Raw genomic sequence first — 25,431 nt, 5'->3', positions numbered from 1 at the left:
GCCGGCACCAGCACAGCAAGCTGGTGCTTGGGGTGATGCATGGAAGGGGGCAGCACGTCCGGGTCTTTGGTGGCACTTTGGCAGCTGGTCCATCAGTCCCTAGAATGAAGCAGCGTGGTAGAGCAGCCGCCAAAGTGCCGCTGATTGCGGCTTGCTTTTTTTTTCTTCTCTTCGCTGCTTGGGGCGGCAAAAAAGCTGGAGCCGGCCCTGTGTGTATGATAGGGACTTTTCTCCTTCATTCTATAGCAGCAGTTCTAGATAGGAATGAAATGATGGAAAGGCTTCTGTTGATGTCAGTGGGAGTTGATTAGGTCCTTAATTTTTCCTGGTACCAAACATCTGAAACTGGGGTACATTGGAACAGTTCAAATCAGTTAATGCTGGTGCAGCTCATCTCTACTACAGGTAAAATCCTGGTCTCACTGAAGTTAATGGCAAAATTTGCATTGACTTCAGTGAGGCCAAGATTTCAGTATAGATGTTTGCACCATTGCAGCCATACAAAATGTAGCTGAGCTGGTGACTGAAATCCCCATTTTAGACAAAGCTTAAATCCTAGTTTTATCTTGGACTGGAAATGGAAATACTTCAAGAAATTATTTGGACAGTGACTGAGTTAAACAAAGCTAGATAGTATAGGGAATCTCACAAGTCAGCTTAACATATTAATTACTAATCAAAATCACCCCTGAAAGGATTTTGCTTGCTAATTATCTGCACTCCTGCCAATTAGCCAAACTTTTTTTATATGTTAGAAATGCCTTTTAAACATAGTTCAAATGGCACATTAGCCTTTTGCATGTTACGTAATCCATAAAATCTGAATGATACGTCATGACTCTGCATTATTTTTGGCCATGTCATTAGCATTTAAGCCCAACTGATTAATCAGCTCTTATTTTAGTTTGCATACTTCTTTTGAAGCGTTGTTATGAGCCTTTTGATAATTTCCCTCATTAAGGTGCTCAAAAGCCTTGCTGACTAACACACATCAGTCAGACACTTTTTTAGAGACATTTCTAAAGAATATGGAATGATAATTCATGGTATTGTCTCTGTTCCATTCTGTAGCGCTCTGGCAAGGTATATGATAATTTAATAGTGGAATATTTGGAGCATATTTGTTTTCAAAATGGAAATTAATCTGGCCATATGTTACCAAAGATGTGTTATGACATGCAAAATTCAGGCATAAGAATTTGTCTAACACTAGAATAGCATATTTCCAAGAATTCTATGGCTGTATTCTTGGAATGAAAAGGATTTTTTTTAACTAAGTGAGAAAGTGATTCTAACTGCTTCCACAAATCAAGGCATTCTGCTACTAGGACAGACCTACTGTTTAACCCTCATCATGAAAACAAGAGAATTTGTGGCTTTTGGTTAATTTTTAAGTTTTTCCGTTTCTCTCACTCTACCCTGCAGCCATTTACTAAGATCCATCACACTTATCTACATTACAGTGGTTTTGTGAGGATTAATAAGCTTATGTTTGTACAGGGCTTTGAAGATACAAACTATGTGTATTCCAAGCATTATTACTATTTTTCATCAGCAAAAAATGCTGAATTGTAAGTCTGTATTATGAAGTTAGAATGTGTTCCAAAGTATTTGTCTATAGAATCTTGTCTTGGTTTATTTCTCAAGGTGAAAAATCCATGTGTGGAATAGTAAGAATAATTGAAGTTTACTTTGGTAATAAAAAGGTTTGACTTAAAAAATCAGTTGTAAATGTAGGGTGTACTAAGTCACGGAGGTAGCTAGAAAATTAGAACCATATTAAAGTTGGCACATTTTGTCAAAACAAACCATTTACTATCATTGTAAATATTGTAAAACATAGCATAATATTAGCATATGACCATTTAAAATATATATTGTTATAATCTTTTAGAGGGAGATTAAATTGTGTGACAGATTATTCTAGTGATAAACCTCACATTTCCTCTGAACTTCCTTATCCTGAAGCCAAGATGTGCTCCCACCCTTCCCAGAATTTGATTGGCAAGCAAGTGATATTTTCTAGCTTAATCAGTAGTTTTAAACTCATATTTTAGTGTCAAACTTTGTGGCAGGAATTCAATAGCTGAATTTGTAAGTATATGTAGAACCGCTCATTTTTATGTGGGTCAATGTGGTGATGATGTTTTATTGTTTTAAGGTTAAGTAATGTTTTGAGTGATTTTTGTTTTATATGTAATCTATTTGAAATTTTACCTTAATGGCAGTTTTGCTTAATTGCCATCTATGCTATTAAGAAACTAAGCTATCTATGATGGAAGGTTTGAGGACCTACTCACAGTCCATATTTCTTGGCGAAAGGAAATAATTGCTTAAAGGAGTTGACCATGAGGCCTCATAACAACTAGAAACAATCAGCCAAGGAAGTCTGAAAGATGAAAACTGAAGCAGGTTGTTAAGCCTTTGAAAGACGGCCACTAATCATGTTCAGTGGAACATCTCCCAGAAGGTGGACTCTGAAACTGGCTAGCAAACCCTTCTGTGTGCATAGGTAACTGGAGAGGACTGGTTTGGAAAGTGGGGCTAGTTCCCCCGGATCAGTACTGACGGATTATAAGGATGTTAAGTGAGGAAATGAGACATTTCATCTCTTTCTAGACAGCAGAATAGTGCTGACAGGCTGATCACAGCGATCAGATAGGGGATTGCTTTCCGGAGATACAAGCTATTTTTTACCTTTACCTTTACCAAGTTGTACTTTACCTTTTCTCTCTGTAACTAAGCTGAGAATGCCTTATCTAGTTTAGCTTATGAGAAGCATAAATTTACGCGTTAAGCAAACCATTTATTTTATTTTAATACAATTTTCTCTCTCTTTTTATTTAATCTTGTATTAAAATTTACTGTTCTATGGGTAATTTCATGCAATTTGCCCTCCGAAAGAAGCAAACCTCATAACTTCTAAGGATTGGTGAAAGATAAAGAATTTCTGGAACCTACTTCCCCACACCCCTGATTCTTGGTTAAGGAGCATAAGCTGGCCTGTTCCAATAAATTGTTTTGCCATCAAGCTGTGATGAGCAAATACAAGGGTAGAAGCTGAAAGACCAAGGAGGAGATGAGAGTTGGTGGTGGTGTTAGTCTTACTATCATCTCTCATTTTTAATTTGTAGTATTTGTTTTGTTGCTGAATGTTAAGGGATAAAGGAAATATATTATTGAACATAAAAGAAGATGTAGTTCTGTCCTATTGTTAAGCTTTTAGAAAACCTTTACTATGATCATATAAAGCTAAAACAATGGGGAGTGGCTGTACAATAGTTCCATTGTTATACATTATCTTATACATTATCTGATCTTCGCAAGGAAACTTCTGTTACTTGATGTGATGCCAAATTTACAAGTATTATTTTTAGCTCCACCTCTAGTAAAATATAAGAGATTGCTTGGTTGATATTTTCTTCTTGATTTGTCTGCTTTTTATTAGCTCATATCACATGGAGAGAGTCAGTTATTTTAAAAGGGGGTTAATTGACCATCACAAATAAAATAGTCCATACCAAATGCTCATTCAGTGATGATTCAAATGGGAAGGCACTGCATTGCTTCATGGAAACCTGCGTTCAAGAACAAGCATGGGGATCTCCCATCCCAGATTATCAGAACTATGGGAGCATTGCTGGGTACAAGAAAAGTACTTAGGCTATGGCTACACTACAGCTTAAGTTGACATAAATTATGTTGCTCAGGGGTGTGAATTAGCCACACCCCTGAGTGACATAACTTATGCCGACTTCAGCGCTGGTGTGGACAGCGCTATTTCATAGTTACCACCACTTGCAGGGGCTGCAGTAATTAAGCCAATGGGAGAGTTCTCTCCTGTTGGCTTAGAGTGGCTACACTAGAGAGTTTACAGTGGCACAGCTGCATTGGTGTGTGAGTGGCAGTAGCTATGTCGGCAGGAGAAGCTCTCCCACTGACATAGCACTGTCCACACTGGGGCTTACGTCAGCATAAGTTATGTCGCTCAGGGGGTGGCTAATTCACACCCCAGAGCAACATAATTTATGTCAATTTAAGCTGTAGTGTAGCCATAGCCTTAGTTTCATGAGTGCTCATGACTGCAGGCTTACATCTCAGATTGCTCTCATTTGTGTCTGATTGTGGACCAGTTTGTAGTTTGAGATTTTTTGCTCATAGTGGAAATACATAGTGTGAATCTGTTTAGTATGAGTTGTGACCTTGAGCCCATTAAAGTCAATGGGAAGTTTTCCATTGACTTGAATGGGCTTTTGAATCAAGCCCTTGATGAGAAAACACATTGATGTGAATTACTTTATATTTCATCCTTATGAGTGTGTTACTTGTGTCCCTATTTTATACAAGTATCAGAGGGGTAGATCTGTAAAAGCATACAAGTTTCTCCAATAAAAAAAAGTTAAAGAAACAAAACACACACCATACCTCTATATTTAGGTGTGTATAAAAAAGTTATATGAGGAAAAAGATGGTCCACATTGAAAAGGGAGGTGAACATTTTATAATCCTTGCTCAAACTAGGCCAAAATAACTTGAGCTATTAACTCAGGGAAATGCTGCTGGCATCTGCTTTGGCTGTAATCTGGCAAAGGAAAGGCCAGGTTCAGGAAAATATAAAAAAAATAAAGTTAACTTTTGGGCTTGTATTCAAAGTAGTTAAACTCAGGAAACTTGGATGTTCTTTGTATACCTAATTTCAGATTGGCAACAAAAGTATTTATTAAAAGAAATAATAGTGGACTATTGTTATGAAATAATTCATGGGTTGGGCTTTCTTTTTTTAGCTTCTGATCTGGAAACTAAGCAAAAAGCTGATGCTATATTTTAGAAGTATCAGAATATTTTATTTTATTTGCATTTTGAGTATACCAGCTGCCTGGAGTACAAGGTAATAACACACTCTGAAATAAAGTTTATAAAAATAATAAAATCTTTATGAAGGGTTGGTTGTGCTTTAGTAATTTGTGAGAACTTCACAAGACTAAGAGAGGATTGCACTAAGAAGCAAAGATTAGTAGAGCAGCAAAAGTCAACTGAATCTCTGAACACTGAAAGCTATAACACGCTTTATAATTAGTGCAGTTAAGCAAATAAAATATTTATTAGGGATGTGACCCTGCAATAATGAAGGGAATAGGAGTTCTGCCATTAATTTCAATGGAAGCAGGATCAGGCCCAGTGTCCCTACTGTCCTTACTGTAACTCAACATCTGTTATTGCTAATGTTGTTTATATTAAGTAGTACTTAGAGGCCCCAACAGAAATTTGGGCCCTATTGTGCTAGGCACTATATGGGCCCATAGAAAACAAAAGTTCTGCTCCAAAGAGGCAATCTAGCGGTCAAGGCAGGCAAAGGATGAGAGGGGGAACAGAGGCTCAGAGTGAGGAAGTGACTTGGGCAGAGTTACACGATAGAACAGTACTAGAGCTCAGAACAGTGCCCACTTCAGAATCCTAGTCCTGTGCTCTGTCCACTAGATCATGCTCCCTCTTACATTTAACTTTCTTTCTGGAAGACTTTAATAAACAATATGGACTAATGAACAGTGATTTCTTCTCCTGATTTTTTAAATCCCTTCTTCATTTGCCCCCTGCCCATACACACCAAAGCCCATACATTCACATATAGTAGCAAAGTCTCTGAGGATCACTATATTCTGGTATCTTAATATAAACACTTTGGGCTAGAGCAGGGGTTCTCAACCAGGGTTACTTGTACCCCTGGGGGTACTCAGAGGTCTTCCAGAGGGTACATAAACTCATCTAGATATTAGCCTAATTTTACAACAGGTATATAAAAAGCACTAGCGAAGTCAGTACAAACTAAAATGTCATACAGATAATTACTTTTTTATACTGCTCTGTATACTATACACTGAAATGTAAGTACAATATTTATACTCCAATTGATTTATTTTATAATTATATGGTAAAAATGAGAAAGTAAGCAATTTTTCAATAATAGTGTGCTGTGACACTTCTGTATTTTTATGTTTGATTTGGTAAGTTTTTAAGCGAAGTGAAACTTGAGGGTACACAAGATAAATCATTCTCGAAAGGGGTTCAGTAGTCTGGAAAGGTTGAGAGCTACAGGGCTAGAGGCAGGGATTTCCTGCAGAGAAAACAACACTCTTAGCTGCTCAGACAACAGGAGAGCTCAGTGGAGAGCTTCTGCCTTCTCTTCTGCCTCCTCCCATAAAGACTGGATACCTGAGTCTATAATTCAACATAACTCTCTAAATTACAAACACTTAATCTCTCTTAAATACCTTACAGGCAGTTCCCATTCATTCCCTCTCTATAAAGTCAAACTTGTAATATAAAAATGAAGCAAAGGGCAGTTGTATTTGTGTTCATCGTCATGATCTGGAACAGAAATTGACACACACAGTTTAAAATCTAAATTAGTAAATCAAGCCAGTCCCCTCACCCCCCTGCACACACTCCCAAAATGTGTATATTAAGCCAATCCTAGCCAACGTCTTTATTATAAATGTAGCTTGTGAAAGGGGCCATTTTATCCTGCCTTACCACACCCTCTAAATTCCCTAGTGAGGGACCACCATGGTTAGTAATTAGTTTGCATTGTTGGGTGTGTGAGAAGGGTGGAGAAGCATGAAACTCTTGGTAATTTTCTCAGTGGGCCATCATTAGTTTTGAGCTGCAGGAGGTCAAACCTGAAAAGACTTTCAATGTATGAAATCTGGCCATTTTTACAAGTAGCCTTCTGTTATCTCTGCTGGGATAAATTCTGCGTGTATGCACAGTTACCTCTGTAAATGTGTAATGCTGTCAGGTTCAGCTATCCTTTAACTTCTCAGTACTTTTCACTATAATCAGAGCAGTTAGATAGAAAAGACCCATTAGGTCATCTTATCCTTTTCCCTCCCAGTGCAGGATTGTTCCACAGAGTATATTCACATTAAAAAGAAACATATTTCATTCCAAAGGATCCCAAAGTGCTTTATTAAGTGCATATGTGTTTACACAGCAGTATGTGTATAGAGGAATTGCCTCCCCCATTCCAGCACAACTTAAATGGACCTCTAGGTAAGAATGTAGCACTTCGGAATAGTAAGCATGGAAGAGCTTGGAAGCCAGTGGAGACTCCTATTTAAACTCTGACCCCTGGGTTTGGGTCTGGCATCTTTTGTTACAAAAAACAAGTAATTGTTAGAGCTGATTGGAAATTTTCCATTGTTGGGAAATGCTGGTTTGTCAAACCTGAACTGTCTCATGAAAATGAGTCTGGTTTGAAGAATTTTCATTGAATCGCAGGCAAAGTTCCAGTGGAAAGACACTTGGTTCTCGACCAGCTTGCCTGGTGGGCTGTTTGGGAGCCCAGCCCCACCATGCCCGCGTTTCCAGGATTACCAGACTCCCTGCAGTGGAACTGGGGCCCTGAAAACCTACAAGGCTCTCAGAGCTTTCAAGCTCCCAGCTGCAGAACTGGGAGCCTAGCAGTCCTGGAAGCCCTGACAAGGGTATGTCTACACTGTATTTAGGAGTATGTTCCTCAGCCTAAGTAGACAGATGCACTCATCTTGCTATGGGGACATGTGCCCCACCATGGAGACTGCCCTAGGGTGGAGACCCCATGGCTTCCAGACTCCCAGGTCAGCTGGCTCCCTAGGCATGCCTATTGTCATGCTGCCCCACTCAGGAGTCAGGCAGCCCAGGGAGCCAGCTAGCCCATAGTCTGGAAGCTCTAGTGTAGTCCACATAACAGGGTTGCCCTGGAGCTGAAAACCCTGGAAGTCCCAGCAGCTGCTGACTGAAACAGATACTGTTGTTGGTTTCACAGCTGCATGTTGCTGGAGTATATTTCATTTCTGTGTTTCAAAACAATTTTTTTTCAGGATTTCTGGTTCAAGAGAAATTTCCATTAGTTTCAGCCAGCTTTAGTAATGGCCATGATATGATTAGAGGGCAAATGAGCAATATTCTTTGTGTTTTCTGCCCCTACATATGCGATACAGATGAAAGTCATTTCAAAGCCAGTCTTTAGAAAATTGTCTCAATGAATGATCAAAAATTAGGTCCTGATCTTGCAGTGTCGAAGGTAGGTACTTAGTTACTCCCATGCAGACTTCCATTGCTCTGTGCTTGTCCTTTGCAGGATTAGGGCCTAATTAAAAGAGCCTCAGCCCGTGAAATTTTAAGACACTTTTTTGTTGTTGTTTTTTTAAATGGTAATTTGATTTTAACTATTTATCCTATGATCATATTTTATTCCCATTTCTAAGCCACCAATGCTTTTAATCAAGTGCTCAGTAGTGTAAAATGTGAAGTATTATATTTGGAATTCTAAATTTTATCTTGTAACCTATCTGCTTTCTACCTACTAACATCACTGCCAGGACTTTTTTCTACATTCCAAACTCTGAGCAGCTTCAAATGACCACAACTGTGTTTAAATTGACCTGCTGGAGGGAAATTTTCTTTCCTTTTCCAAAGGAGGGTTGCATGTGGATATGTGCATGCACCTTTAGTTTGATTAATTTATACTAGTCATCTTGGAATGATAACTTACTCTGATGAACTGCTGCCAGTCTGGGGTTCCGTTCGCCGGCTCCTGCTAGCTGGGGTCCTGTCCGCCGGCCCTGCTCAGCCTGCTGCCGGCAGCAAAAGGCTGAGTGGGGCTGGCAGCCGAGACCCTGGCTGGCAGCAGTGTGCCAGTAAAAATCGACTTGCGTGCCGCAGGCTGCTGATCCCTGGTCTACCTTTTAATAGCTTTGTGTTTAGTCACTTGGAATTCATATCATGTGAATACCTTCACATTAACATATTTGTTTTGGTTATTTTTCTCCTATAAATTACCAACATGAAAGAAAAAAACAAAATAAAAAACACCACCACCCTACTAGATATTTTCTCTCAGATTCTAATTAGGAAGCTTATAGTCTAGATTTGATTAATGCTGCTCTATAAGGCGGAGGGCAGGGGAGGAAGAAACAGATCAAAGTGAAAAACTGACCCAAACTTGAATCACTTGAGAATGAAATTCATCCAGCATGTTTTTTATTTTGTTCTGCCAGCAGCAATCCAAGAAAGACGAGAGAGAGACTGAATCTTTGCTACTAGTGCTTGGCTAGTTATTATTCAACACAGCCAAAAGACAGACCAAAAACAAGTAGAGAATTGTCGATTTAGGTCTTGTTACTGTAAATGAAAAGTGTCATTTACACCGCCCCGATTGTCCTTAGAGAGGTACAATTCTTAATAAAGAGAAGAATTAAGAATCAGTAATATACACAGATTTCTTTTTATTCATTTAATCTTTCAAAAATAGCTATACAAAGCAGATTTGGGATTTTAATGTGCTAAGCAGTCAGAATACCAGCGTATCAGGAAGACAGTAAATCAACTTCTGGGTGTAGACTTTTCAAAATATTTCTGTTTAATCACACATTCTGCATTTCTGCCTAAAGGCTACTGGAATGTGTTGGCAATGATCAGGTAAAAAAAAAAAATGAAACCTTCAACATTCTATTTTCCAGTTTTCTTCCTCAGGCTGAAATCAGCTTTCACTGTTTCCCCCCCCCTTTTCCACTGTCCTTTAAAGAAACAAAAACAGAAAACATTGTTTGTATAGCTTGGAGATTGTGCTTTCCAGATTTACATATTTAGGTTTAGTTTTCAGATTTCTATGCCATTGCTCAATATCCTGGCTTCTTAAATGCTTTTTATTAGCACAAGATGACAAAATCATCTCTTCCTACTTGTGATGGGTTGGACTAGGTCTGGAAGCCCCCTGCTGGAGGCCATGTGGCCCTGCCTCACCCCGCCCCAGAAAAGAGCAGAGGAGAAGTCCTCCAGGCAGCCTAGAGTGAGTGTAGGAAAAGCAGTCAATCAGTGGCCAGAAGGACCCTATGAAAAGGAATAGCAGAGACAGTGCATTCAGTTGCTGCCCGGAGCTGGAAGAGGGAAGTCTGGGCTCCTGGCTGGCTGGAAGAGCAGCAGGACTGCAGACAGCTCAATATGGGCAAGACTGAGCCTAGGGCAGGATGGTGAAGACCGGGGTAGCTAAGAAGGAGCTCCTGGATGGCTGAGGGGATTAAGCAAGGCCTGAGCCGGAACCTAGCCAGACCAGGCAAGGATACAGTGATGGGTCCCACTGGTCTGGTTAACGACTGAGCCCAGGGAGCGATTCCATAAAGGACATGCCAACTGAGGGTATCATGATGGGCCCCTGTTGGACAGTTACAGGAGGGCAGTGTCTCCAGGGAGGAAGCCTTGGTGGGAAGGTAAAGACTGTATACCCTGGAAGGACTCTGTTTGTTTTTTCCATCTACAGACAGTTCGACTCAGCTGGAGGGTAGAGTCACTGAAGACCCACTGAAAGAACTATCATCCAGGGGGCACTCACAAGAGGTGGGTGCCACCTGTTGTAAAAACTGAAAGAAAAGCAGGCTTACTCCTGATCAGAAGTGGGGGTGCTTGGGAGAGGTGGGTGCTGACCCCATTACACTACTACATTTTTAGAACAACGTGTAGTATTAATTTTCTTTTTGCAAGTGTTCTGGATTAATTTAATACTTGTGAAATTGAGTGACTGATAGCACTGGTGGGGCATGGAGTCCCACTGAGTGTTTCACTGCTCTGTGTCAACCACTCTTTTTAGACCTAGCATGCTCAGTGCACCTCACACATTGTGTGGTCATATATATCCAAAAGGTGGCATGCAATATATCACAGGAAACCTAATAACTCATTGATCATCAATATTCTTGAATCATGTATGTACAGTTAACCTACAAAGAATTATACAGATGTGCCTGAAATATCTAAAATGTGTTTAAACCAGGCATATCCAGGAAAGTTGATAAACAAGTTTTTCCAGGCAAAGGAAAGGGACCAGCATCTTAAGCCAGTTGTGGCCAAGAACAGTGGGCTATTCATTTGTACAAGAGATTACATAAAAATCATTTGCATTGTAAAAAATCACAAGTGGGGGAGAAACCAGGTTGGCATTTACACCAGACAGCATGGTGTCTACACCCAGCACAGTAAACAAACTTTATCTGGGGGAACTATACAAAAATGAGGGGGTTAGTTAGACAAAAGTTAAAAGGTACAGTGACTAAAGTGAAATCCCTGCAAGTTGCGTGGGCCCTTTTTAAAGACACCATAATAGAGGCCCAACTTCAATGTATACCCCAAATTAAGAAAAACAATAAAAGAACTAAAAAAGAGCCACCGTGGCTTAACAACCATGTAAAAGAAGCAGTGAGAGATAAAAAGACTTCCTTTAAAAAGTGGAAGTCAAATCCTAGTGAGGCAAATAGAAAGGAGCACAAACACTGCCAACTTAAGTGCAAGAGTGTAATAAGAAAAGCCAAAGAGGAGTTTGAAGAACAGCTAGCCAAAAACTCCAAAGGTAATAACAAAATGTTTTTTAAGTACATCAGAAGCAGGAAGCCTGCTAAACAACCAGTGGGGCCCCTTGACGATGAAAATACAAAAGGAGCGCTTAAAGATGATGAAGTCATTGCGGAGAAACTAAATGGATTCTTTGCTTCAGTCTTCACGGCTGAGGATGTTAGGGAGATTCCCAAACCTGATCTGGCTTTTGTAGGTGACAAATCTGAGGAACTGTCACAGATTGAAGTATCACTAGAGGAGGTTTTGGAATTAATTGATAAACTCAACATTAACAAGTCACCGGGACCAGATGGCATTCACCCAAGAGTTCTGAAAGAACTAAAATGTGAAGTTGCGGAACTATTAACTAAGGTTTGTAACCTGTCCTTTAAATCGGCTTCGGTACCCAATGACTGGAAGTTAGCTAATGTAACGCCAATATTTAAAAAGGGCTCTAGGGGTGATCCCGGCAATTACAGAGCGGTAAGTCTAACGTCGGTACCGGGCAAATTAGTTGAAACAATAGTAAAGAATAAAATTGTCAGACACATAGAAAAACATAAACTCTTGAGCAATAGTCAACATGGTTTCTGTAAAGGGAAATCGTGTCTTACTAATCTATTAGAGTTCTTTGAAGGGGTCAACAAACATGTGGATAAGGGGGATCCGGTGGACATAGTGTACTTAGATTTCCAGAAAGCCTTTGACAAGGTCCCTCACCAAAGGCTCTTACGTAAATTAAACTGTCATGGGATAAAAGGAAAGGTCCTTTCATGGATTGAGAACTGGTTAAAGGACAGGGAACAAAGGGTAGGAATTAATGGTAAATTCTCAGAATGGAGAGGGGTAACTAGTGGTGTTCCCCAAGGGTCAGTCCTAGGACCAATCCTATTCAATTTATTCATAAATGATCTGGAGAAAGGGGTAAACAGTGAGGTGGCAAAGTTTGCAGATGATACTAAACTACTCAAGATAGTTAAGACCAAAGCAGATTGTGAAGAACTTCAAAAAGATCTCACAAAACTAAGTGATTGGGCAACAAAATGGCAAATGAAATTTAATGTGGATAAATGTAAAGTAATGCACATTGGAAAAAATAACCCCAACTATACATACAACATGATGGGGGCTAATTTAGCTACAACGAGTCAGGAAAAAGATCTTGGAGTTATCGTGGATAGTTCTCTGAAGATGTCCACGCAGTGTGCAGAGGCGGTCAAAAAAGCAAACAGGATGTTAGGAATCGTTAAAAAGGGGATAGAGAATAAGACTGAGAATATATTATTGCCCTTATATAAATCCATGGTACACCCACATCTCGAATACTGTGTGTACAGATGTGGTCTCCTCACCTCAAAAAAGATTCTAGCACTAGAAAAGGTTCAGAAAAGAGCAACTAAAATGATTAGGGGTTTAGAGAGGGTCCCATATGAGGAAAGATTAAAGAGGCTAGGACTCTTCAGTTTGGAAAAGAGAAGACTAAAGGGGGACATGATAGAGGTATATAAAATCATGAGTGATGTTGAGAAAGTGGATAAGGAAAAGTTATTTACTTATTCCCATAATACAAGAACTAGGGGTCACCAAATGAAATTAATAGGCAGCAGGTTTAAAACAAATAAAAGGAAGTTCTTCTTCACGCAGCGCACAGTCAACTTGTGGAACTCCTTACCTGAGGAGGTTGTGAAGGCTAGGACTATAACAATGTTTAAAAGGGGACTGGATAAATTCATGGTGGCTAAGTCCATAAATGGCTATTAGCCAGGATGGGTAAGAATGGTGTCCCTAGCCTCTGTTCGTCAGAGGATGGAGATGGATGGCAGGAGAGAGATCACTTGATCATTGCCTGTTAGGTTCACTCCCTCAGGGGCACCTGGTATTGGCCACTGTCAGTAGACAGATACTGGGCTAGATGGACCTTTGGTCTGACCCGGTACAGCCTTTCTTATGTTCTTATGATGCACTTCTGAAGAATATGTTTCAAAGGTTTACTGGACTGTAAAGAGGGGGAGAGAGCACCTAAGCTAACCAAGTGCTGTGAGTTCTCTTTTGGGTCCTGGCTGACAACTGGCCAGCCATACTGGAAGAAGAGACTGCGGTGAGAAAATTTTCTTTGAACAAAAGACTAAAATCTGACTTAAAGAGTCTTAGAAGCATGTTTTACTTTTCTTTGTTTTTAACCATTTCTACCTTTATTCTTTCTACATGATATCACTTAAACCTATGTCCTTTTGCTAATAAACTTGTTTTACTTTTACCATAAACTAGCTCAGTGGTTTAATTGAAGTGGAGGGTTTGTCAACCCCAGCTAAGTTAATAAACTGCTGTGTAATGTCTCTTTAAAAGAGCAGCTAACTTGATAAGGTTTTGTGCATTCTACAATCAGAAGGGCTGAACATGGCAGAAAGACATTTTTGGGGAGAACTCAAGCCTGGAAAGGTTGTTGAGGTCCTCCTGCAAGGAGTAATCTGTCTTGTGCAATCCAGAGTGAGGTCACTGTGCTGTAAACAGGCTGCCGGCATCAGAGCTCTCAGCCAAAGCAGCACAACACAGAAGCACCCAGGATTACAGGACAGCAGTGACACAATGCCTTACTAGTTTAGGCTGAACCCCAAAGCATGTCACACTGACATGAGCAAAACACAACCAGTCTTTCCCACATAGTTCTGTCCAGTAACTTTATTTCTGAACCACAGTAATGGGGACACTTCTCTGGAGCAGAGACTTGCTTTAACAAATAATTCAGTACCTTTGTTTGGCCGATAAATATGGATTAGCATAAAACCACCAAACTGAACTTCACTTTTGGCTTAGAAAAAATTGGATTCCGTGCTCCAAAAGTGTAAGACTACTCACTAGCCTACTGTGTGCCATCTAATCAACTTGTCTTTTTTGGTTAAAAAATGTAAGTGACATGCAATAGCTGTTTAATTTTTATAGAAATCAGATGGGTTAGTGGTCTAAGCATATGTTTTGGAATGGCTAATCTCTCTGGAACCATTTGCTCAGGTATCTTTCAGATACAGACTTAAAACTCAAGGCTTGTTTTGCCTAGATGTTAAATATCCATTGACATCATATACTGTGGTTTAGTGGGAAACTGCTCCCCACCTCAGACTTTACTTCATTCAATCTGTTCTGTATATTAAATGGTTTGTAAGGCTTTTGGAGATCTTTCAGGGTGACTGTAATATGGTGTATTGATTGAGACATAGCTAGTTTCTGTATTAAGAAATAGTAGTTTGGTATGATGATGGTTTCTGTGGCACCAGGCTAATTAAATAGGACTAGTTCCTGCTGCAAGGATTCATAATCTAAGGTTCTGATCCTCCATAGGGATCTGTGAAGGTGGAACCTTCTGACTGTGTAAGCAGCCACCCACAGAGATCCCTTGTAGGATAGGGGCCTAACATCATTGTGGTCTAAGAATATTCCTTATGTTGTACACTCTGAGGAGCTATGTACAGTACATAATTAAAGTCAAAATCAATATTCTTTGCAATTTTTGGTAGCTGTTTAAATGTCAGACATACCAGCTTTTACACTCCTTGGAAATACTTAATGTATATGCTAGTTGTACAATTTCTCTCACTCTTTAATATAATCTTTGCATAAAATATTTAACTTTATTCCTATGTAGATTATTTTATCTTCATGATGTCATGACATTTTGCTTGATGTTGTAGTTCATATAGAAGATTTCTCAAGAAAACAAAAACACCTTAATCAGTCACCTGTTGACTCATGCATGAACATTTTAGACTAGAGCACACATTAATTGACTCTGGCTTTTCCCTATATTACACATTTGTTGTTGAAATTTGTGCAAGCCATTGAGAATTACATAGATATGGTCAACTGTGATTTCACTGATCTGAGAACAGAGTCCAAATGTGAGGAATAGCTCTGCTGTACAAGATGGGCTTCACATTTCATTTTTCACTGCTACTCTTGATGACCACCTTTCAGTTTCAGTTAGTGTACAACGTAGGGGCCTCTGCAGCACCATGAGCATTACTGAGAACATTATATCTGTGGTCTGCATGGTTCCAAATGCTGTTCAGATATTGATGTTTAATGGATAAAGCCTTGTGTGGTCTAGGTCCTAGCTACCTAAGAGTCTGCCACTGTATTTCTGTGTACCCTCCTATTGTCTTAGTTCAGTAGTTGCATTACATAATACTCCTTAAATTCAAATGTTTGAGGACTGGAGGTAGAACATTCTCAATGGAGGCTCTACAAGCCTTGAGCTTTTTTTCCCTTGTTGGTTCACCAGAACCCAAGTTAATTAACCTTCAGGGGATAATGGGATGCTCTTCTGTTTACTTAGGCTGTTGCCTAAGGAGATTTGTGTTTAAAGGAATTAGGTACAGTATTGTAGTGACATTATGGCAGGTTTCCGTTGATTTGAAGTGTTTACAATGTTGCCTGGCTACTGGAAATGGCATTCTTATTGGCTTACATTGTTTTAATTGATGTGGATATGTCCAGTGCCCCTAGACAATGGGCACATGCTGTTAAAAATACAAATGTAAGTACATTCTCTGGGCTTGAAAAGATTAAACAAGTGGGTGAGCTAGATATTAAAAATGCATACCTTTCCTAGATCAAACAAGAGTAGACTGAGGAACATACAAACACTTTGTGTCCTCATTCTTTTTGGAAGAGAAGCAACGATCCCATAAATTGGGCTTGTAATTGACCATTTAGTAATAGCTTATATAATGTATGTAGGAACACACAGAAAACTGAAATAGTCTGACTGGCTACTAGGTCAGTAATATCCACAAAGTTTTCTAAGCCTTTGCTGTACATATTCTTTCTCTCTTCCTAGGAATTGCTTGGAAATTGTAGCATCATGATGTTGACTTGGTAGATTAAGTTTATAAAATATTCATAGACTATGGGTCCAGATTTCAGTTTTTATATAGGAACTTTACTATGTCTGCCAGAATAGCCAAAGATCTGAGAGGTCTGAAAAATCCTCTTCTGGATTTTGACAGATAATTATCATCTATCCTTCCATGAAAAGGCTGCTCTGAAACACTGATAGGAGTCTCCCTTTCCTGTACCAGTAAGGGTACTGCATCCCTGCTGAAATGGTCTCTTCTTGTCTCTCAGGAGAGGCCATTTAAACTGCAGTGCACTAATCTGATCAGTAGAGGAAAAACAGAATCCTTGTACTGGCACATTTCCTGGAAATGTAAACCAGAGTTCATTATTTCAATCCCTGAACCAGTAGACTGTTTTCCTGTATGAAACACTGCTTATGTTGTGAAACATTTTATAGGATTAGAATGCAGATTTTTTTTTTTTTAGGGCAACTCTTGAAAGGCACTTTGTCTTATTGATTTAAGTGAAGCTGATTGTTAGCACACAAGCCCATAAACAAACACATAGGCATTATTTAAAATCAAGGCCTCTAAGGCCTGACACCGGATAGCACAGCAGTTGCAGTACTCTCTGGATTTCTTCTTAGACTGGCATAAAACTACATATTTTGGGGTTTGATATACTTGATTTCTAAGAAACAAAGTGTTAACACTGTATCAACTGGTAGAAGATGTGTATATCACCTAAACATGTCACTGAGGTAAAAGGAAATTATTGAAAAGTAAAACAACACCATCAAAGCAGAAAAAATCATGACCTGTAGTTTAGGGAGCAAGTAACACGTGGAATCTCTGCATAAACTACAATATTTTCATAGTGTTTCATATAAAAGCACTGCTGAGAACTTTACAACTTTGTCTTGTGCAGCCTAGAATTATTAATTATTTAGGTTATAATATACCAGATTATTTATACACCACCAGATGCGTGTGTGACATTTCATGAAATCTTTTGAATAAACTAGACTAGCCCTCTGGTTTCTGCCTGATCTATGCATTGTAGTCTGCATTTAGTTCACGTTATAGATCAAGTTTACTAGTAGTGTGTAACCTTATCTTACGCTGATCACTCTTTCCTTTTCCGTCCAATGTTACAGGTGCTTCTTTTTTAAATGAGTTAATGGCCGTCACTATATCCTAGTAGTCCTAATAGTCCCTAGTTGAGTACACCTCCACCCCAATATAACGTCACCCGATATAACATGAATTCAGATATAATGCGGTAAAGCAGCGCTCCGGGGGAGCGGGGCTGCGTGCTCCAGCGGATCGAAACAAGTTCAATATAACGTGGTTTCACCTATAACGCGGTAAGATTTTTCGGCTCCCGAGGACAGCGTTATATGGGTTAGAAGTGTACTAGTAATTAACAACCCCAAATTTCCATTGCTGGATGTGCATATGGTCCCTTAGCACAAGGCTAAATTTCTCAGGCTAACACTATGACCACACCCTCTCCATTTATTTTTTTTACTATTTATTTAAGCCCCATAGATGTACACAGAACTCTAAAGTGGGTAATATGTGCTGAGCAAATAAGAGTAACTCCCACAAAGAGCTTCCATTCTGAAGGCACAAATACCTATTATCAAGCTTTGGAGAAAATAATTACAAAATTCTCATGTATCCCTATAACCGTCCTTGAAAACACAGTTTCTCTAATAAAGGTATCTCCTTATTGCATTCCTCCTCCCTGTCTGAAGCGGCTCTTAAGTGTTCTCTTCCTACTCACAGCTTCCTTTTCCTTGTCTCCTTTGTCAGACAGATCCCATACTCCTCTTGTAACAAGACGGCCCCTGCCACTTCCTCTCTCTTTTTAGGCAATTTTCACTACAAAGATCAAACGGAACCACTTGGCTGACTATACACTGAATCGTACTGTATAACAAATCAGGCAAAGGTACTTTTCCACTTCCCTAGTCTGCTACAATGGGCGGGGGGGGGGGGGGGGGGTTCTCTGCGTCAACAATGAATGCAGAGCGTAATTAAAAAGAAAACAAACCTACTCCCTGCCAAATAGGAAAAAGCAACAAGGTGGACTAATAAAAACTGAAAAATATCACATGCTAAAAGGCTATGTTGTGATACTTTTTAACCCCACTCGTTCTCCTAGACTGGAATTAGTGCCCTTACACACCACATAACATAAATTCATCTGACATAATCCATAGGAAATTAATAAAACCAAGATTTTATTTCGGACAATCAAACTCATTAATCATTATGGTCGCTTGCCATAAATCTTTGCATTTGATGGTTAATACTATACTGTCCAACAAAGAGAGACTCATTAAATTGCAAGTTATCCTGCAAGGAACAAGCTGGGATACTGTCAAATTAAAATTCATATTTGTGTCATTTAATGTTGATGACGCATAGCCAGCGGTGAGTAAAGGTGTAGGAGAGAAGATGAGTAATGTTCTGCTGAAAATAGCATAATTTTCTCTAAGTGTTTTCCACTGATAACTAACTGTGTGAGTTTAAATAATTTGCTCCTTTCCACTGATTCAGCTGAATATTTCTCCCCCATCCCCTCCCCCATCCTGGGCTAGTGGGCGGGTTTTAGTTTAGTAATGAGCTGTGTTGCGTTACTCTTGACTGACATTGGGAGCTTGTCGAGACCAAGAGTTGCATAGGTTATGCTGTGCTATCAGAAGCCTAGTGCAGGGTCTTTCAATTATTGACCAGCTGGGCGCCGTGGAGGGGAGACTCAGCTTTATTTGAATTTTGCACTCAAATAGAATCAGCTGTGACATCCGAAACTGCTGCTCCTGCAGCCACAATGGTGGCCAAGGATTACCCTTTTTACTTCGCGGTCAAGAGGGCAAACTGCTCCTTGGAAGTACAGACGGTGACCAGCCCAGCTAAAGAGACGGAGGTGCAGTCTGCTACTATGTTTTCTCTTTTTCTGTCTTCTTTTCTCTGCAGCTTTTATCATCCGAACAGTCTGCATATGTTTGGATTAAACTAGATTACTCTTTGAATATAAATTGCCAAGTATAGCTGTTTATCTCATTTGTCTTGTGCATCCTGCACTGCTCTCTAGAATGTCCATTTTCAGTCTGGAGTGAGGCAAACCCTCTTTATTATCAGCAGTCTTTTGTATAATAAGATTAATCTCTGAAACTAACAGTTGAGAAATTTCCTTTCCTGATAGATGGCTTGTATATTCCAATGCCTAATGTCCCTTATTTTTACTTGCTAAACTTAGAATTGTAGCTGATTAGGTCTGGGGAGGAAATCAGGATAAGTGCATCTTTAATAGATTCCTGATTATAAGTAAATTGGAAAACTTAATCTGTTAACTAGGGTTAATATTAACTGTGTCTAATCTGACTCTCTAATCAATGAAAAATGAATGCTTCTAAAATTAGGGATATTTTTAATGTGAGATCAAGGAAAAATATTGACTAAATAGTTTATTGTTTGCTAAGTGTTGCAAAAGGTGTGAATTTAACACAGATAGTGTTCATTTAATACTCCAATATTTTCTACTCCAAAGTAATGTTTAGTCTTTGTATGCCTTTTTGGCAAAGAGAACAGTGACCCTAAGGATTAGGTCCAGCTGGAGGAAGGGGGAGAAAAACTTGTCCTTGGGACTCTTATCACTGAAAATATGTATTTTCATTAGGCTTGTTTGCATTTTAATTTGAAGGTAGATTGCTAAATTGTACATGGTTAGTATGAATGCATCAAAGATGATTGCTTCTAATAGTCAGTTGAACTGATCCAAACTGAAAGAAGTCCAGCCGTGTCCCCGTGTTTAAACAGTTTGTGTAGGCTAAGAGCCAATAAGAACGAACTTGTCAGCATACTTTTATATGTGTGTGAGCATTTGACATTATTACAGTTGAGATATTTAGGGGCCTTTTAGAAAATATACACATAATAGAATAATATTTGGTATTATGAGCAAATTAACCAAGTCAGGAAACTGCAAGTACAGGAAACCCTTGCTTGTTTATGTAGTGCTGTTTTAATTATTTGTGAACTATGAAATCTCATAATCCCCATTGTCACCCATATTGCAAAATGTTTTGTGTTAATTCAAAGCTCATTTACTAACTAGTACTAAGTAAATGTATCTTAATTTTTTATTTTATTATGGGAATGTGCAGTTTTGTATAAAGGAGAAAAATTGTCAAATTAAATATACATTTAAAATAAAAGTTGGAACCTGTTTTTTAACAGGTGGCATATAATCTTTACCATAGGCAAAACTATCAAATTTCAAAGAAAGTAAAATCTCAACTACTGTATATTCAAACAAAAGCCTAGAGCATAGGGATATATCTTTCAATAGACATGACTAATTAAAGCTATTGCATTTCATAATCTTGATCCGGTCAATTGTCCTGGATTTATATTCTTCCATTTAACTTTTTTATATAAACAAGAATGCTCCTTATACTGCCAGTCTGAAAAATGCTGTTTGCTTCTATTACAGCAGACTTGCAGCATTGTGGGGAAAAAAATAAAGCAGCTTAGTTGGTCCTGTTGTTATACAATATTGAGAAAATCTGTCCCCTCTGCTCCCCCAGTCATAAGGATGGGTTTAAAAAACACCACCACCCACACACACTTTGGGGAAAGCATTTACAGGAATAGACACATGCAGCCCATTCCTTTAAAGTTTTTCAACATAGACAGAATTCTCTTGTTCACTAGCTCTGTGGTTAAGCTGTCTCTCATAGCATTTACAGTGAATCTAACCAAGGCTATTGGGCGCCTTCTACCATTATTTTGTATTACTGCATTAGCAAAGCAGCTAGCTGTAAAAGTGTGAATGCTTAGCCTTGAAAAGCTATTGCTTGGTGTTAGTTGCTGACATGAAGCTTGTTTGTCACCCTACACTTGCATAAACTTTGCCTTCTGAACTGAAATATGTGAAGTTAGAATAGGTTTTTTTGATGGAGGTGTTTTTAAAGTCAGAATTCACATGTCCATGTAAACATTCCCCGCATCTGAATAACATTCTTTTAACACTTTTTGTGAACATGTAAAATACCAATAAGTGCTGTATGGCTCCATGTGTGCATATATACGGTTTTGTGTATGTGTAAAATAAGTGTGTATTTTAGTGCAGTGAATATATTTCAATTCTGTATGTAATATTTTACCTGTCACTCTAATTAGTCAAAAATGTACTTACTGTATGAACTGAAGTGTAAAGGATGCATATAAAATGCGTTTACACTCTCTGCTGTCTGCTCTAAGAATACTATCTCAAACTCATTTACAAACCCCTCCCTCAAGTGTTTAAAATGTTTACTGTTCGGGTAAAACTATTTCTTCTTTTCATAAGTAATCATTAAGATGGTGAAACTTGTTCTTTGTGATACATAGCTTTTTACCTTGGAGTTGCAGTATACAGAGAAAATAGCTGCTTAATATTGGCATTTTCTGGAATAAACTTAGTTTTTCTTTTGTCGTCTTAGGTTAAGTAACTTGTCCACTATCATGTAGCAAGTCAGTGGCAAACAGAAGATGTAGGTGAAAAATAAAAATGTGGGGGTTCTGAGGACAGTTTGGAAATTTCCATCAAGTGGAGTTGCTACAGCTATTAAATCTATTGTAAAGCAAACAAAATGTTAGTATGACTAAGGAGTAGGATGGCGAATAATATAGAAAAATTATATACATTAATGGCAACCCTCACTTAGACTGACTAGACGAGAACACTACTTCATCTACAGAAAAAATTGGATTCAGAGATTGGCAACAAGAGAAACTAGAGAAATGGAAGAGCTTCTGCATGTAGAAAGACTGAAAGGATTGGTCTTTAATTTTAGAGAGGAGATGTACAAAATGAGTAGTGTAGACAAGTTAGGTCAGGCACTTCTCTCAACACTTTCTCATAATACAAGAACAAAGGGACAGTCAATGGAACTGAAAAGCAGCTAGTTGAAAAAGTGTTTCCTTTGATTGGCTTTCAACACAATGCACAATTTGCTTATGGAACTCACTGCTACAAGATATCACTAAGGCCAAGAGCTAAGCAGGATTTAAAAAAAGGTCAACATTTATATGGATAATGGGATCATCTATAATCACAAAGCAAGGAGTAAGAGCGTGAGAATGAGTTTTGGAAGGAATATCAACTGACACTTTTCAGGGAATAAACCAACCTTTATTTAATAGGAATTATTAGGAGGAAACTTTGCTGTTAGCAGATTATACTGTAACTGCCAACTGCAGGGTTTCTTGTGCCTTTCTCTTAATCATCAGTACTATTGACTCTGAGAAGTGATACTGGAGTAAATGGACCACTAGTCTGATCTGACATAACTACTATCCAACATTCTTTCTGTGTTTGGTCTGCTCCCACACAAGTTACGGAGTCTTCCCGTTCTCTGGCACAGACCAGCAAGATAACCATGAACAAAACTGAAGTATTTTTATACCCCCAGCTGGCTTTTCTAGTCGTCTTCCTTTTCTCTAGTTTGCTACCTGCTCTTCAAGAAAATAAATTGAGAGCAATCTTTAAACCCTTTCCCCGTCCTATCTGTAGAGCTGGAGTCCCATAGGGGCATAGGGAAAGAGGAGAGCATGCCAAGGAAGTAGTACTTTTCCTTTGTGCCCATGGGACCAGGATAGAAGGCATACAACAGTCTCTCCTGATTATAGATGTGGAAGGGAACATGAGGGGAATAACTAGACAAAAAAGGAGGGGGATAACAGCTTAACAAAACCTCAATGCCTTTCCAGCTATGAGTAAAACTGAAAACTTTAAACTAGGTAACAGAATAAGGGCTAAGGATCCAATAACAATTTAATAAATTTTAATATACTTTCATAATGCTGTAATACTATGTTATATGAGCGTACACGCATCAATGGAATGATCATTATGGGCGCTAAGGAAGACTCTGGAAAGTATGGATATCACTGCTCTTTCTCTCCATATTCTGGAGGTTGATCTTAAGCACAAGTAAGACAAGGGGCTGCATGGAGACCATATATTTCCGAGCTCACAGTAGGCTCAATAATTAATATCACAGTTCTTGAGATTCTGATGCTACTGTGGGACTCACTCAAACAAACCAACACCTATTGGCCCCGTGTCTTAGTCTCCACCTTTCTGAAACAAAGAGAAAATACTTCCACTCTTCTGGCAGTTTAGAACTTTCATAAGCAGAAAACCAAAGTGTTTTGTTTTTTTTTGCTTGCTTCTTGCAAATATGAATGCTATCTCTGCTGTGGATAAAGATATCATTCCCACTTTTATATCCAGACTATGGTACAATAGGCTTTATCTTCTATGTGTATGTTCATGCAGTTAGTCTCACTTTGGGATGCCATTGTGGATGCATGGCATCTCTGGAAGCAAAATACTTTGAGTGAGATGGTATTAGGTGTCCACATTATGTCAAGGCTTGCCCTTTGGTATCATGTCATTAATGAATGCTGCTGAATGTAAATCCTATTCACAGAATAGAGAAGAGAGTATCTCATGTCTGTATGTTAATTTCACTGAGACTGTGCCAGCTGAAATTGATCTTGCATGATCACTGATTAGGATTTGAACAATGTTTTGGGGCACAATAGGTGGTAAAGGTGCTTCTCAAGAGGCACCATCTCTTTGTATGTAAATCACATCTTAACTTGGTTTTCATATACTGAAAACAAAAGCAGGGTTGTAATAAACAGAATTTAAAAGAAATCTAAATGATACCAGTAAGCTATTTATATTTTCCAGTTATAGAATATTAAGTTATGTCTTGACCTTCTGAGAAGGAGGAAGAGGGGATAAGATCTGGAGCAAAGCTTTCTTGTCAGAAATTAATTTTACTGCTGATGTTTCTTTCAAGCCAGATTGACTTTAGATTCAAGTGACAACCAAAAACTTAAGGCCTGTAATTGTTGGCAGAATACATTAAGAGACTTAAACTGTAAGGATTCATAAGAAAAATAAGCACAAAGCAAATGTTTGGTTTTTCTTTCCTATTTAGAAACAGGGAAACTGCAATATCCTACAGATTTAAAATACTGTATTGCTTGTTATAGAATTTGGAGACTGTTGACAAAATGCTCCATCAGCGACCCAATCAGCATTTGCCTCTTTGTGACTGGAACTTGGCATTGGCCATATAGAGTGGTGTCGTTCAACAGCAGAATCTTTAAAAGTCATTTTATTTTATGAATAGTGCAAAAGGGTCAAGAACAAGAATAAATGTTCCTGATTATTTTCCATGTAGTATAGTACACTGGCAGATCAGTACAAGCTGAACTTTGTTAATCCATCTATTTGATAAACAGGCAAGTAATGCATTACAAGAGTCTGGTCTGGAAAAGATAAAAGACTGAACAATGTTTTTGGATCCCGACAAGGATAAACATGGTGCAGTGGTTTTTCAAATGATAACATAAAATCTTAATGTGGTGAGCAATGTGTTCAAAGGACAGCTCAGAATCAAAGACCATGCTTTCCCTTCATGGAAATAATTAACTGAGTGTATTTTTATCAGGAATTGAGGCATAGAGCCAAAAGGAAAGTCAGTCAGAACTAACTCTGTTTTAGCTAAATGTAGTTGAAGACAACTAAATCAGTCATGCCATTGTCTGCAAGGCATTTTGTCAATATGGAATTAACCTACTTAGGATCTGTGGTCTTAAATAATAAACAAATCTGCATGTTCTTCACATAGATGGGAAATCCAATATCATGCCTGTAAATGACTGAGCCCAGAGGCAGATGTTAAACTAAGTGTGCTCAATGTCAAGCACCACCAATTACCCTTGTAAAAAAGAGAGTAATTTGCCCAAAGAAGCATAATCTGCCTGTCAGAGAATAATATAATGCTATGGCAGGTGATAGCTGATGATGAGGTTTTTATTAACAGCAGTGCCAGAACAATATAGTTGTTCAGTATGAACAGTGTTATTTGAGGACATGTCTACATGGCAGTTTATCAAGAGTTTTGCAAGTAGATCTATAAGAGGACTTTGAGAGTGCAGCTAGCACTCTCAAAAAAGTTTGTTTTCAAAATACTTATGTAAATCTTTATTTCCTCCTCAATTTTTACTGTAGCGTCTTCATGGATATCCATTTGTAAAGCCACCAAAAAACAATATTAGATGTCCCCTCTGCATGCCTAATTTGGTATAGCAATGTGTTACCAAATTGAATAATAGAAATATAGGCTTGGAAGGGAATTCAGGAGGTTATATCATGCAT

At 38.7% G+C, this 25,431-nt stretch overlaps 1 protein-coding gene and 2 long non-coding RNA genes across 11 annotated transcripts in view; 1 reads left to right on the top strand and 2 right to left on the bottom strand.

Moving 5' to 3' along the window:
- The window catches only part of LOC120409228, a 146,532-nt gene that overhangs the window by 34,198 nt on the left and 86,903 nt on the right, over window positions 1–25,431 (bottom strand). The window lies entirely within an intron of this gene.
- Window positions 1–25,431, top strand: part of ARHGEF3 (Rho guanine nucleotide exchange factor 3) — a 267,112-nt gene that overhangs the window by 189,068 nt on the left and 52,613 nt on the right. Inside the window, exon 1 of one of the 7 annotated variants that reach the window (XM_039546932.1) lies at window positions 18,864–19,131. The exons of the other annotated variants lie outside the window; for them this stretch is intronic. Within the exon in view, the coding sequence (XP_039402866.1) occupies window positions 19,036–19,131 (96 nt within the window). The 5' untranslated portion in view covers window positions 18,864–19,035. Of the gene's footprint in view, window positions 1–18,863; window positions 19,132–25,431 lie in introns of those variants that run through there. 7 annotated transcript variants of the gene reach the window in all.
- On the bottom strand, window positions 9,378–18,164 carry LOC120409232. Its single transcript, XR_005601222.1, has 2 exons — window positions 17,986–18,164; window positions 9,378–9,557 (listed from the first exon to the last, which is right to left on the bottom strand). It is a non-coding gene; the product is annotated as an uncharacterized LOC120409232 (long non-coding RNA).

This window comes from Mauremys reevesii, linkage group 7 (genome assembly GCF_016161935.1).
Source record: "Mauremys reevesii isolate NIE-2019 linkage group 7, ASM1616193v1, whole genome shotgun sequence".
NCBI classification, from domain to species: domain Eukaryota; kingdom Metazoa; phylum Chordata; order Testudines; family Geoemydidae; genus Mauremys; species Mauremys reevesii.
This window is presented reverse-complemented; position numbering and strand designations above follow the sequence as displayed.